Below are 13,285 nucleotides of genomic sequence, written 5' to 3'. Positions count from 1 at the left end.
TACCCTCGAGGCACGGGAGGATTTCTGGCCTGGTCTTCTAGCATATCTCTACACCACTTGAAGATGGGAATTCTCCGGGTGAGCTTCTACAGAGGAGGCAACTTTATTCTCATCTTCCCGGCTTTGGAAGGGTGTCCGGGACAAAAGTGAGGAAACATCACCAAGCCAGGGCTGGAAAGCCTTCGGCAGTACTACACAGAGGCACAAAGGTGTGGCTCCAGAATGCTGCGGGTTGGTCACGGAACGCGACGATCATAGCTGAAAGCGCTCCACGATCTACTTGGTACAAACCCAAGATTATCGTGTGCTGCGGTCAAACTGACAGCATCTACCTAGGAAGGAGGAGTGATATAGCAGTGACAGCGATGACAATGATGAGGAGAATCTTAAGGGTTCCCACTGCCGCACACAGCAGCGTACGACCCCCGTGGAACTAACTGCGCAAGCGTGTAGAGTAACTTCACGAAACTGCGAGGGATTGACGCTACCAGTAAGTGGCCGCGATCCTCCGCCGAGCATCCCATCACAGCCCCCTGTGAGAAGGTCAACTCATAGCACCCAGCCCCCACAGAGTTAAGTTATGACAAACACAAGCACCAAGTGCCCAAGCTATGACTGATCGGTATATTTATCCATGTGTTTAATTTTGTTTGTTCCTGAGGGAGGACATATCGGACACGTGTAGTGATTGTATCAGCGGGGATTCGCATCAGTGATGCGCAGTATGCTAGCTCGTGCCTTCATAAGTTGTGCCCTCAATAAGCATGTGTTCCATTCTTGCTCGGACCATGTTGCTGTAAGCGTCGCCCCGCCTGCCTGATACCGCAATACTTTCAGTGTACTGTTTGTGCACTGCCAGCCTTGAAGGCTTTCATCAGCAGGCTTCATTTTCATCAAGTGTATTCCACTAAACAACTCAAACAAAAATCAGTGCAGCACCGAATATAGCCAGGTAAGCTACACTGCCGAGAGAAAGGAGTATGCGTAAATTTGACTACAGCAGCAGCGGCCAATATGTCTGCCACTGTTCGAACGATGCTGCTAACTGTGGGGTTGGAGTGCCAGGCAGGCAGAGGAGGCGGAGAAGTTGGAGGAAGCCACCTCTCTCCTGTATGCTCCCTCCCATCCACCGACTCTGAAACGAACTTATCCCTCGCTTCGCGTCCGCACTCCCAGGAATCGTAGGATATCGGCGCCATAATTTCGCAAATAACCCACACTGCTAGTCCTGTGTCAAGGCTATGCCTTGAAGTTTTGCACCACCCCTGCACCCAGACTGTTGGAACGCCTCTTGATGTGTCACTACAGAAGCAAAAGCTGTGGCGACTGCTGCATTCACCAGAAGGTGGTGCTTGTGGCACATGAACACAGCATATTGTGTTTCTACGATGCTCAATGCAATTGTAGGTAGATGTTTTTCTTGTGGCCATTCACGTCGTATCATTATTTTTGTTATCATAGATATTATCGTTAAGGTTTGACCAAATTTTTGGCAACATTGCATCAGCTATAAATGTTTGGTGGGGTGCATTTGCTACATTAAGGTCAACTGCCGCAGCGCTTCGGTAAAATGTACACAAACTTCCATGAAAGCCGAGTTCGATATTCGAGAAGCTTTGCAATATCGAGAGATTCCCTACTAGGAGGGTCAACTATACACCCAGGTTTAATTCCACTACATTGCCTATGTGCTGTCATCAGTCTTCTGTCCCTGTATAAAAGAGCCTGCGAATAGCTGCACACCCCACAAAAGATGGCTTCAACAGCGTTGAGTGCAGACTTGTTCCTTTGTACCAGACATTCTGAATTTCATACTGCTGTTCAGGACAGAATGGACTGCAATCCTTTGCATCAAGTGTTCCTAGTTAATGGCCTGTAAAAAAAAATCCAGCCAATTTTTGTTTTTTCACTTGCTCTGGAGTTATGAAATGCCCCTGCTCACATGCAAAGCAATCTTAGGGGCTAGCAGGTTGAAGTGAAAATAACGATGATGACACGTTTTAAGGCGATAGCCTTTAATGGCTCACAGTCGCAGTGACCGTCCGTCCGTTACATCTCCTCATATGTCACGTGACCTTGTGATGTCACGTGATCTTAAGGGCATGTGATCTGTAATTTGGGTCACAATTTCAAATCAGTGCAATGAGTCGCAAACAGCTTTAACCTTTCCGTGACAGCTTTCACCTTCCACTTAGATACCTAAGTGCCTCCAACGAATTTATGTTAGGTGTGGAACAACAACAGCGAAAGTTCACTGTAAAAAGACTAGATGGGCTAAACAAGTGATCTCCCCGCTCTGCGAGCGGCCTTGTCGCTGTTGTGTGTTGTGTAGCATTGGCAGTGGCCAGCTCTGGACTAACTCATGGCATGAGGGCATTCAGTTCCGTTTTACATGATAGCATATACAGCTCATTTGGTCAAAAAGCCATCAGTGCAGTAGTAGTCGGCACCGCATGTAGGAAATAATCGGGGGCTGCGTAAAGATATCGTATCATGGTAATTTGCAGTTCTAGAAGCTGACGATTAATTCATGTGTGATAGGCGATGAAGAGTTAATAAATCATTTTAACTGATTCACTAAAGAAATAAAAAATGAATAAAAATGGCTCAAAGGTGTCCAAATTCTACGAATGAAAAGCCAATGCTTGAGGATGCTAAATAAGAAAATTTAGAGAGTGTAATTGATCAATCAATTATTTGAAACAATTGAAAAATAAAAATACATTCAAAGATGTCAAAATGCTCAGAATTGAAAGCCTAAACCACTATGCTTTTGTGTCAATCATACCCTTAATTAAGGCGGAGGATAATTGTCTTTTCCAATTTTTTCTTCAAGTCTTTGTGTAGTGCTCCCGACTTTTTATTTTTATACATCTCAGTTTTTAGAAAACACGTTATTGATTATTAATGCAGAGAAGAAAAGTTCCGACCACCACTTACGTATAATAGGAATGGTTGCCTGCTACGGATTCATCCAGTCCTTATATTCTAGCACAGGGGATCTCAGATCTCTTGTCAGCATAGATGGGGGTCTGAGGACACTCGAGACTGCCTGAATATAAGCACTGAATTAATTTATCAAACCAGTGAGCATGGTAGCACGTCCTCCGCAATTTTATCACGCACATATTTTGCCAGCAGCACTAAAGCAAATCTTTTACTGCGGAATTTCTAGCCTCATGCACATATTCTAAGCATTCAGTAAAAAGTCTGATATGCAAGATAACTATGTGTGAAATTACGAAACCACAGAAAGTGCCAATTAACAATTCATCACAACTCAGAGCTCACCTTGTGTGTGGTAAAGGAAGTAGCTTGGCCCACTTAATTCCTAAGCTCTCACTCCCCTTCTATGATGAGCAAAACTCACTAGATATTTCTTTGCTAGAAATGCACACAGAGCAACTCCATACCACGCTGTCCTCGTTACAAACTTGCAATCAGTGTGCCCCTTAATCTCGCACCCTTATTTTGTAAAGCACAGTGAGATTTCACCATGCCAACTGCCCAGCCATATATCTTGATCGCACTAAAAACTTTCACGTTCTTTCACCTTCCCCACAGAGTGACAGATTACAACAATTCAATCCGGATAAGTTTCTGCAGTCATCATTGTTGAATGGTTCAATGTGACCTTTTTCTTGTACTCAGATTTACCATCTCCAATTCATTTACAAATACCGCCACCCTCTTGAAACCTTGACAGAGCACTTTGCGCAGAACATAAAGACAGCTCCATGCAAGGAACAAACAGGACAAACCTTGCACAGCTTCAGCGCAACCTCCCTCTGTGTTGAAGTGGTGATCATGCGGCAGACACGCCGATACACCTCATACCGCCGGTCCAGCGCCGTAGTCTGGCTACGGCGGTCCCTGGCCACCTTCTCACCGGATGCTGCGTAATACTTCTGCAAGTCAGCCGCTGTCACTTGATCCTTCTCCATCAGCTGCTTGAGCCGCTTGTAGCGTGCCGAAACCGAATTGGATGTCCGCCAGGGCATATCTTTGGAGACCTGCACATACGTGTATCACGCTGACTGCAGCAGTGCAAGGATGGCATGGCCAGATAACAGGCCAGCACCTTGGTAGTTAGTAATCAAAGAGTGATTATTTTAGCTTATGCTAGAAAAAACTTGACCACGTGTGTGTAGGCAAGCCCAAATCTAAAAGCACCACTTACAACAAATGCTTCTCTAGTTCCACTGAAACTAATGTGACCATTAGGATCCACATATGGGCTATGCCATCGACCGTCAATTATAGCGAACACTTGTAGACATGGGACTTGGTTCTAGAAAGCAGACAGGAACCACAAATGTGTGGAAGATAGAGGAGCATTGAAAGTTTAACCAGAGAGTCAGAACCTCTTTGGGGGACAATTTCAACCTGATAAACTTGTCAAAAACATGGGTCGCAGAACAGAAAGATGCCAACAAGACCTGCCACTTGTGTGCAACGCCACCGTAGCCTGCTTCGACGGCAACGTATGGCTTGCCTGCAGATGGGAGCAACCTTGTGGCAAGTAAGGAATGAGCGCAATGATTGCACATGGGAAACGCTAGCTGTGCTTCGTCCACCCAAATACAGGCCTGCAATTTTATGACAGAAGAGACCGTAACACATCACAACCAAACAATGGCAAAACCATGTGAACCCCACTTACTTTCTCACACAATGGCCCAGACATGCACTGAGCAAGTAGGACTGCCAATCCAAGAGTCACCCATAAATTTGCCCCTGTAGGCAGAACAAGGTGGGAGACGTTCTTCAAAATAGCGGCCACCTGAAATTATTCGTCCATTCTGAGGTGCACCTATCACAACGGAGATGCTAGATGCTCTCAGCTCTCTGGGTGGTGGCTGAATCACAAGGTGGGACCCATATTACCGGCTTCGGGAAAGCTGACGTAAGGGCTTCTCCTAAACTGGCTCCTTTCTCCATCAACTCCTTAGTGCTTGAAAACCATTTTGTGACCACAGTGACACTGGTGCAGTGCTTATAGATGACTCCTTCTTATAAATGGTTTTGTATAACACATATGTACCTTACCATAGAATGAATACAATATTTTTGGGAAGGTCGCAGCTGCGGCTCAGCGGTTTTCGTGCTGGGCAGCTGACCTGAAAGGTGCAGGTTCGATTCCAGCCACGGCGGCGCATTTCGATGAAGGAAGAATGCTAGAGGCCTTTGTCCTGTGCGATGCCAGTGCATGTTAAACAACCCCAGGTGGTCAAATTACGTGGAGCCCTCCACTACGATGTCCCTCATAGCCTTAGAAACTTTGTGACGCTAATCCCCATAAACCAAATACATCATCTTACGCCAGCTGAGCATGAGACCCCTTGGCTTAGCCCGACCCAAAGAGCAAGATAGGCAGGAGTGCCGACTCCGCAAATAAGAGGAGATCACTTTTGCTACATCTGAGAAAGCTTGGTGGGGAAACCTCGAGATGGTGCTGGGACTTGGGCTTTGCAGTCAGGGGAAAAGTTTTCAGGGTAGCACACTCCCCCTGTCCCTCCCATTGGACTTGCAAGGTATATGGATGTCTCTGCCTGATGCTCCTAGCATGACAGTCACGTACGTGGTGCCCTGTGTATCTGCCGCCGACGCATGGTTATTATAAATGACAAATTAAACTTCTGCGTAGTTGGTAGAGTCAGCTTCAATGACGTCAAGAACAAATGCTCAAGAGGAAATTCCAAAAAATAATCTTTGTAACTCCTTTAAACAGCACCTCACACGTTTGCAGACCCCAAAGGTGAAATCAGGCTGGAAAGCTGCTACTGTATGCAGACACATGCAAGTTTTTGTATTCAGACTTCTGCCAACACTGAGCCACGGCGGCCATGCTCCTTCTATGTACGGCGGTGTGGGGAAAAAGTATGTGGTACTCTGAAAATTTTCACACTGCAGCTGTACAGAACTACCGCGCCGTGCCGCGCCACTGCTACGGTCATTCCGGGGTCCATGATAGAGACACTTCATTCCCTTTATTCCACAAGCATGCGCATGCATCGTAGCATGCGTTTCGGTTGCCTGCTTCATGTCGCTACAATAGCTGTGCTTACATGAAGGCAATAGAATGCGACAGCAGCTCACGGGCAATGTGATGAGCCAGCATTTACATGAAGCACATTATCTTTGGCGCGATGGTGGCAGCACACAGTGTCACACGTTGAAGGCAAAGCAGTGCTGCTGGCAAAGCCTGTTTCCATTTCTTTTTACACTTCCTGCCTGCCTTGTCAGCTGCTGTGGCATTGAACTCCCGATTCTATCATGTACTTAAATGCAACATTGCATGCGTACATCGTGCTGCTTTGTCGGTGCTGACGAACTTTCATGTCCCTTTCTTCACTATGGCTTGCATGCAGCGTCAGTGGTGTCACCACCAGACAAGGTTAGCTTACTGCTAAAAATGTCTGCACGCAACAGTAGTAGCCGCAAGTTCGACAGTCAAAAACTGGGCTGTTATACAAGGTGAGAACATACAACTACAGTTGAATCCCGGTACAACGAACGCCGCTTCAACGAAATTTTCGCCACAACGAAGTAATTTGCATTCCCCGTGAAACCCCCATAGGACTTAATGTATTAAAATTTCCTCAAAAACGAAGTACTTTGCGAGCACGTGTTCGCTTCTACGAATTTTTTTGCGAATTTTCGCGGGTGAGTGGCCCCTCCGTCTTGTCTTTCTTCAGAAGTTGAGTGCTGAAGAGCGACTTTCCCGTTCCCGCCGTTAATTTTTTTGCATCGCAGACTGTTGGGGGGGGGGGGGGGGGTACGCACACTCAATCGCACATCCTCCTCGCGCACACCCTCGTGTGCTTTATTTTTTTTCTCCAGATGCCCACGTGATTTTTGAAGTGACGTCACGCCCCGCTCATTGGCTCTTTGCTGGGCTTCTTCGATTGATGTAGCTCGCTGTCATGGTGCTCGCGGTTTCCTGTCAAGCACGAAAGCGCGTCATGATCACTTGCTAGCGGTGTTAGCTGGTAAGCGTTCGCGGCCTCCAAGCGAAGAGGGGCTCCTCGAAAGCGCGTGTAAAATGCGCCAGCGCACGCCATCTGCTAGCGTCTTCGGCCGCGTCCTCCGTGGCCGCGTCGTCTGCTAGGCACCGAGCGCGTTTCAGGCAGTCTGTGTGGACCGGTGGGCGGAGCCATCGGTGGGCGGAGCTTCGTGTCCTGTCGGAGAAAAAAAAAAAAGGAAAACGCGAGAGTGCAGGAAGAAGCCCACTCCGCTTCACCATTTCTTCCTTTGTGTGTGCACCGTTTAGCGTGGTCTCGTCGCGTCTCTGCTCTGCTGAATTCCTAGGATGTCGCCGCCAGCGAAGAAGCGGAAATTTCTTTCGCTAGAAGAAAAAGCGCGTATTATCGCCGAAGCAGAAAGCGGGAAGAAGAAGTCGATTATTGCGGCAGATTTTGGCATCGCATCGAGTTCGTTATCAACGATACTCAAGAGCAAAGAAAACATCGGCAAGGCACTTGCGTCGGGCACTTCAGCTCAACACAAGAAGGTGACGCAGCCAACTTACGAAGAGCTCGATAAGGCTGTCTACACCTGGTTTGTCGAAACGAGAGCCAAGAACATCCCGCTTAGCGGCAGCATTGCTCAGCAGAAGGCCCTCAATTATGCCTGTTTGCTAGGCCTGGATGACTTTAAGGCCAGCACAGGTTGGCTCAATCGCTTCAAAGTGAGGCACAACGTCGTCGGGAAAGTTTTGTGGCGGCGCCTCAGAATGGGTGGTGGACAACATGGCTGATATCATGAGCGGCTACGTGCCGTCCGATATTTATAACGCGGACGAGACGGGCCTCTTTTACGAGATGCTGCCAGCGAGGACACTGGATTTTAAAGGGCAGCGTTGCCAGGGTGGCAAGCACAGCAAGAAAAGAGTGACAGTGCTGCTGTGCACGAATATGGATGGGTCGGACAGGCGTCCCCCGTTAGTTATTGGGAAAAGTGCTAAACCGCGCTGCTTCAAGGGAAACAGAAGCCTTCCCGTCAAGTACGTCGCTAACGGGCGGTCGTGGATGACCCGTGCCATATTTGCGGACTGGCTTACGGCACTTGACCGCGACATGAGCAGGCAGAACCGAAAGGTTTGTTTGCTCTTGGACAATTGTTCTGCCCACCGCATCGACGACGTCAAGTTGTCAAGCGTTGAGGTGAGATTCTTCCCGCCTAACTGCACTTCGATCATTCAGCCGCTGGATCAAGGCATTATCAGAAGCGTGAAGTGTGCTTATCGGGAGAGGCTGATTCAGCGTATTCTTTTGAATATCGAGACGGGCAGGGAGACGAAGGTGGACCTCTTCATGGCTCTGCAGATTATAGCTGCTGCGTGGAACGTGACGCGGTCCACCTTGATCAACAACTGCTTCAAGCACGCCGGGTTTGTTGACCAGGAGGCGACCAGCACAGCTGCAGCCGCGGAGGATGACGGTCCATCATCGTCGACTCCGGGGATCAGTACGGCCTGGAAATCCCTCCAGGATGCAGGAAACATGCCCGGCGATATCGAGCTGGACGATTTCCTCAACGCTGATGCGGATGTGCTTGTTTACGAGGAGCTCAGTGATGAGGACATACTAATTAAAAGTGTTCGCGAGCCAGAAGAGCCGCCGTTCGAAGCTGAAGACGACTCCGCCCAGGATTCATCCGCCTTGGCAACCTCGTCGCAGGTGTTGGATGCCTTCGATCTTATCAGGAAGTTTCTGGGCTCTCACGACGACGACGTTGCGATGGCTCTCATAACAGAGTGTGAGAGTCGTGTGACACCGCTGCTGGCAGCAAAACGCAAGCAGACAAAGCTTACGGACTTCTGGAAATAATTTTTTTTTTCGCAACGCCGCCTCTCCTCCTCCTCTTCTCTCAAAGCTCCTTTGGCAGCTTTTTTTTTTCAACGGTCCCTCTCGGGGCCACCAATCGCGCTTCGGCAGAGCATGCAGGCACGATGCTTCCCGCTGTGTCTCACTCGAGTTCCTCTCTCTACACCAAGTCGCCTATGCGCAGACACATGGTGCAGTCGTTTCGCGCCACGCACTTTCACGTGCGCGGCGACGTAAGAACAGTCGTATGCAACGCCAGCCCGGGATCAGCCGACTCGGGCTGTAATTTCTCGACAACGAAATTCCGCGACAGCGAAATTTTTCGTACGCCCCGCCGATTTCGTTGTGGCGGGATTCAACTGTAGTGCCCACAGACTGACAAAGAAAATGCATTTTAAAATGCCCAAAGTCTTTGCGGGCTAAGCGTGCTCTTTGAAAAAATACGACTGTGTAGCGCATCTTGTGGATGGATCCGGCGCTGCCATCGAAAGCACCATTTTATCACCCGTTTGCTCTCCCAGAGTTCCCGGACATCGCACAGTACTCACATAATGTGCATTTTTAGGAACTTTATGCAACTCAACTTAGAAGCAGCAGCACCACCGGCAGAGCGGCTGTTCACTGCCAAGCGAACAACTATCCTCCTTCATATTGCTGCCAATATTTGCAGTGTTTGTTCGTTTTTCAAATCTGCCGCGACACCACCTTATCGCTTTGTTTGCGACGCAAGACGCGACTAGATTTATCTCGATTGATCGCAGCCAGGCAAAGCTGATTCTACGTTGTTCCGGAATGTTCTAGTAACTTTGCGCCCTTTATCTCGAATGTTCGCTATCAGCTTTAAATTGAGCACGGCCGACAGCGGCGGGCATTCTGTTCGACGACCGCCGAGCACGCTTGTCGCTTCGCCGCCGCCAAGTGATTCAGTCCATTTTGGGTGCAAGTCAGCCCAATAAACAGTTCTTTTAGAAGACCCCTTTCGTCCGTCTTCATCGCTGCTTCGACTGCCGTCACCACTACGTGACATCTGGTGGAGGTGCTGGGTGACTTCCATGTTCCGGACGCCCCCTTCAAGTCGTGAACCCAGCCCTGGGCGCTTCACACCCGAGGACGAACCAGCAGCTCAGCGAGCCAGCCGACGTCTCCAGGGAGAGGAGCCTGAGTTCGGGAAACTGCCGGACCGCACCAGACAGCGAAAAGACGCTGTTACCAGCACTGCAACCTCGCCAAAGATGTCGACACCGATCATACTGCAGCAGCCGCGGGTGCCGCCAACTTTCAATGGATCCCTAGGCGAAGACCCTGAAGAATGGTTGGACCAATTTAAGCACGTGGCGGCATTCAACAAGTGGGATGATGCGGCAAAGATTGGACACGTTTTTTTCTCATTGGATGGCTCCGCACGCACGTGGTACGAAAACTACGAGTCGTCCCTTACGACATGGGAGCTATTCAAGAGAGAACTATTGAACGTATTCACCAGTGTCGTGAGGAAAGAAAGAGCCGAACGACTCCTCGAGTCCAGGATCCAGCTTCCGAATGAGCCCGTCCGCAGTTACGTCGAGGAGATGAAGCGCCTATTTCGCCGCGCCGATCCCGGGATGACCGAGGAAAAGAAAGTTCAGTTTTTAATTCGTGGCGTAAAAGAACAACTCTTTGCAAGCCTCGTCTGCCAGCCGCCAAAAACAGTCGAGGAGTTTATGCAAGAAGCCTACACGATTGAGAAGACCCTCGACGTTCGAGCTCGGCAGTACAATCGCCCTTCCTCTGCCTGTGCAATCCGTTCGGACACGCCGGCCACCACCAGCGACAGCTTGCGGGAAGTTATCCGCGAAATCGTCCGAGAGGAGCTACGCCGATTACTGCCATCCTCCCCACAGCCACAAGCAGCCACTCTGATGGATGTGGTATGGGAAGAAGTGCAACAGGCACTTGGCACCCCAACGGCCAAAGAACCCGAGGCCATGACCTACGCCGCTGCAGTAAGGACTGCCCAGCCCCAACGACAACCCCCACGTCTTCTCCGAGATGAGCCAATCGTTCCACAACGCCGCCTCCCAGCCCCCACCCGCCCAGCCTATGACCGACGCTCAAGCCCCAGGAAATGCGACGCCTGGAGGACTTCCGACAACCGGCCGTTGTGCTTCCATTGCGGTGAGGCCGGCCATATTCTTCGTCACTGCCCGTACCGACGTATCGGTCTTCGAGGATTTGCCGTTAACGCCCCACGACCACGCTTCGGACAACGTCCGCACGAAATCGACGAGTACCTGCGTCGAGAAGAGTACACGCCGAACCGCTTTTCGCGCTCACCATCGTCGTCAACCTCGCGCTTTGCGTCGCCACGCCGCAGCTACGCAGCCGCGGTACGAGGAAGGTCGCCCAGCCCCCGTAGGGGAAACTAAAGGCAGCAACCTCTGGAGGTGAGGTTGCTCACGAGCTAAACGCCGAAGATCCTCCACCGACCACGCCCCATGAAGACGCTGCACCCGCGACGCCGCATGAAGGACCGACACTCGCTGCATCGACGCCGCACACAATGAGAACCTCGACCACGACGCAAGCTACCTTGAAATCGACGCCGCCACCCAGAGGAGCTTCGACCACACGCCCAACCCGTGACTCGCATACGCGACGAAGCCGTGACCCGACGCCGAGAGCGACATGCAATGCAAGAGCCAGGACCTCCGACCTAGAAGTGACTATCGACGGCCGGAAAGTTACCGCTCTAGTCGACACAGGAGCCGATTACTCGGTGATGAATGGAACATTCGCTGCGCAGCTCAGAAAAGTCACAACGGCTTGGGACGGCCCACAAATTCGCACCGCTGGGGGCCACCTCATTACGCCATCAGGACGATGCACAGCGCGAGTGACTGTCAAAAGACATACCTATCCTGCGACCTTCGTTGTGCTACCGCAATGCTCCCGCGAAGTGATCTTGGGTATGGATTTCCTTAATGAGCATCAGGCGATCATTGATCTGCGATCCAAGCTGATCACGCTTTCGACAGACGAAGCCATCACTTCGATGAAAACTTGGGAAAATCACGTTGCCCTAAGTGTCCTGGAGGAAGAAGTGAGCGTCCCACCCCGTTCAAGCGTTATCGTGACCGTAGGCGCCACGAAAGCCATAAACACTGAAGCCATCATCGAGAGGAACATGCAGTTGCTACTAGACCGAGGAATCAGCATCGCAAGAGGCATCGCACATTTCCGCAATGGCCAGGCCGAAGTACTGCTGACTAACTTCAGCGAAGAATACCGGCATATTAACAGAGGAACGACGATTGCTTTCTTTGACGAAATATCTGACGTACGAGATTCCTTCGCCCTCTCCGACCCCTCCGCAGAAGATCCGCCTGACCAAGAGAACTCGCCCACTTTCGACATCAACCCAGCCCTGCACCGGAACAGACAAGACCAGATCCGCAATCTGCTTCAAAACTACAGTGAGTGCTTTTCGACATCGCCCAAGGTGCGACAGACGCCAATTGCCAAGCATCGCATTATAACGGATCAACACGTCCGACCTCTCCGTCAAAGCCCCTACCGTGTGTCTCTGCGAGAACGACAAGCCATCCGGGACCAAGTCGAAGAAATGCTTCGCGACGACGTCATCCAGCCTTCAAACAGCCCATGGGCGGCACCGGTTGTTCTAGTGAGAAAGAAAGACGGTGCACTTCGATTCTGCGTGGATTACCGCCGCTTGAACAACATAACAAAGAAGGACGTCTACCCCCTCCCCCGCATCGACGACACACTGGACCGCCTCTGCAATGCCAAATATTTCTCATCTATAGACCTCAAGAGCGGCTACTGGCAAATTGAGGTCGACGAAAGAGATCGCGAGAAGACAGCATTCATAACTCCGGATGGGCTGTTTGAGTTCAAGGTGATGCCATTTGGTCTCTGTTCCGCACCAGCGACGTTTCAACGAGTAATGGATACAGTGCTGGCAGGCCTGAAGTGGCAGATTTGTCTGGTACATTTAGATGACGTCGTTGTCTTCGCCTCGAACTTTGAAGAGCACCTCAAAAGACTTCGAACAGTACTAGACGCAATCAAGTCGTCTGGCCTAACCTTGAAAGCAGAGAAATGCCACTTTGCCTACGAAGAGCTGCTGTTTCTAGGCCACATCGTTAGCAAGGAAGGAGTACGCCCAGACCCGCAGAAAACAGCTGCTATTGAACAGTTTCAACCGCCGGCCGATAAGAAAGCAGTGCGCAGATTTCTCGGACTATGCGCATATTACCGACGATTTGTGAAAAACTTTTCGCGCATCGCCGTGCCCCTGACCCAACTGACGAAGGCAGACGTGCCGTTTAAATGGGAAGCGCCGCAAGCAGAAGCCTTCAAGGAACCTCAGCGTCATTTACAGTCCCCACCGATCCTTGCGCATTTTGATGAAAACGCCGATACTGAAGTTCATACCGACGCAAGCAGCGTGGGACTAG

At 50.3% G+C, this 13,285-nt stretch overlaps 1 protein-coding gene across 1 annotated transcript in view; it reads right to left on the bottom strand.

The window, feature by feature from the left end:
* The window catches only part of LOC144109692 (uncharacterized), a 94,765-nt gene that overhangs the window by 22,987 nt on the left and 58,493 nt on the right, over positions 1-13,285 (bottom strand). Inside the window, exon 9 of the mRNA XM_077642492.1 lies at positions 3,762-4,013. Coding sequence (XP_077498618.1) covers positions 3,762-4,013 — 252 coding nt within the window. The remainder of the gene's footprint in view (positions 1-3,761; positions 4,014-13,285) is intronic.

The sequence above is a fragment of the Amblyomma americanum genome, chromosome 11, assembly GCF_052857255.1.
Source record: "Amblyomma americanum isolate KBUSLIRL-KWMA chromosome 11, ASM5285725v1, whole genome shotgun sequence".
In the NCBI taxonomy this organism is placed as follows: Eukaryota; Metazoa; Arthropoda; class Arachnida; order Ixodida; family Ixodidae; genus Amblyomma; species Amblyomma americanum.
The sequence above is the reverse complement of the archived record's forward strand: the minus strand, read 5'-3'. Positions and strand labels throughout refer to the sequence as shown.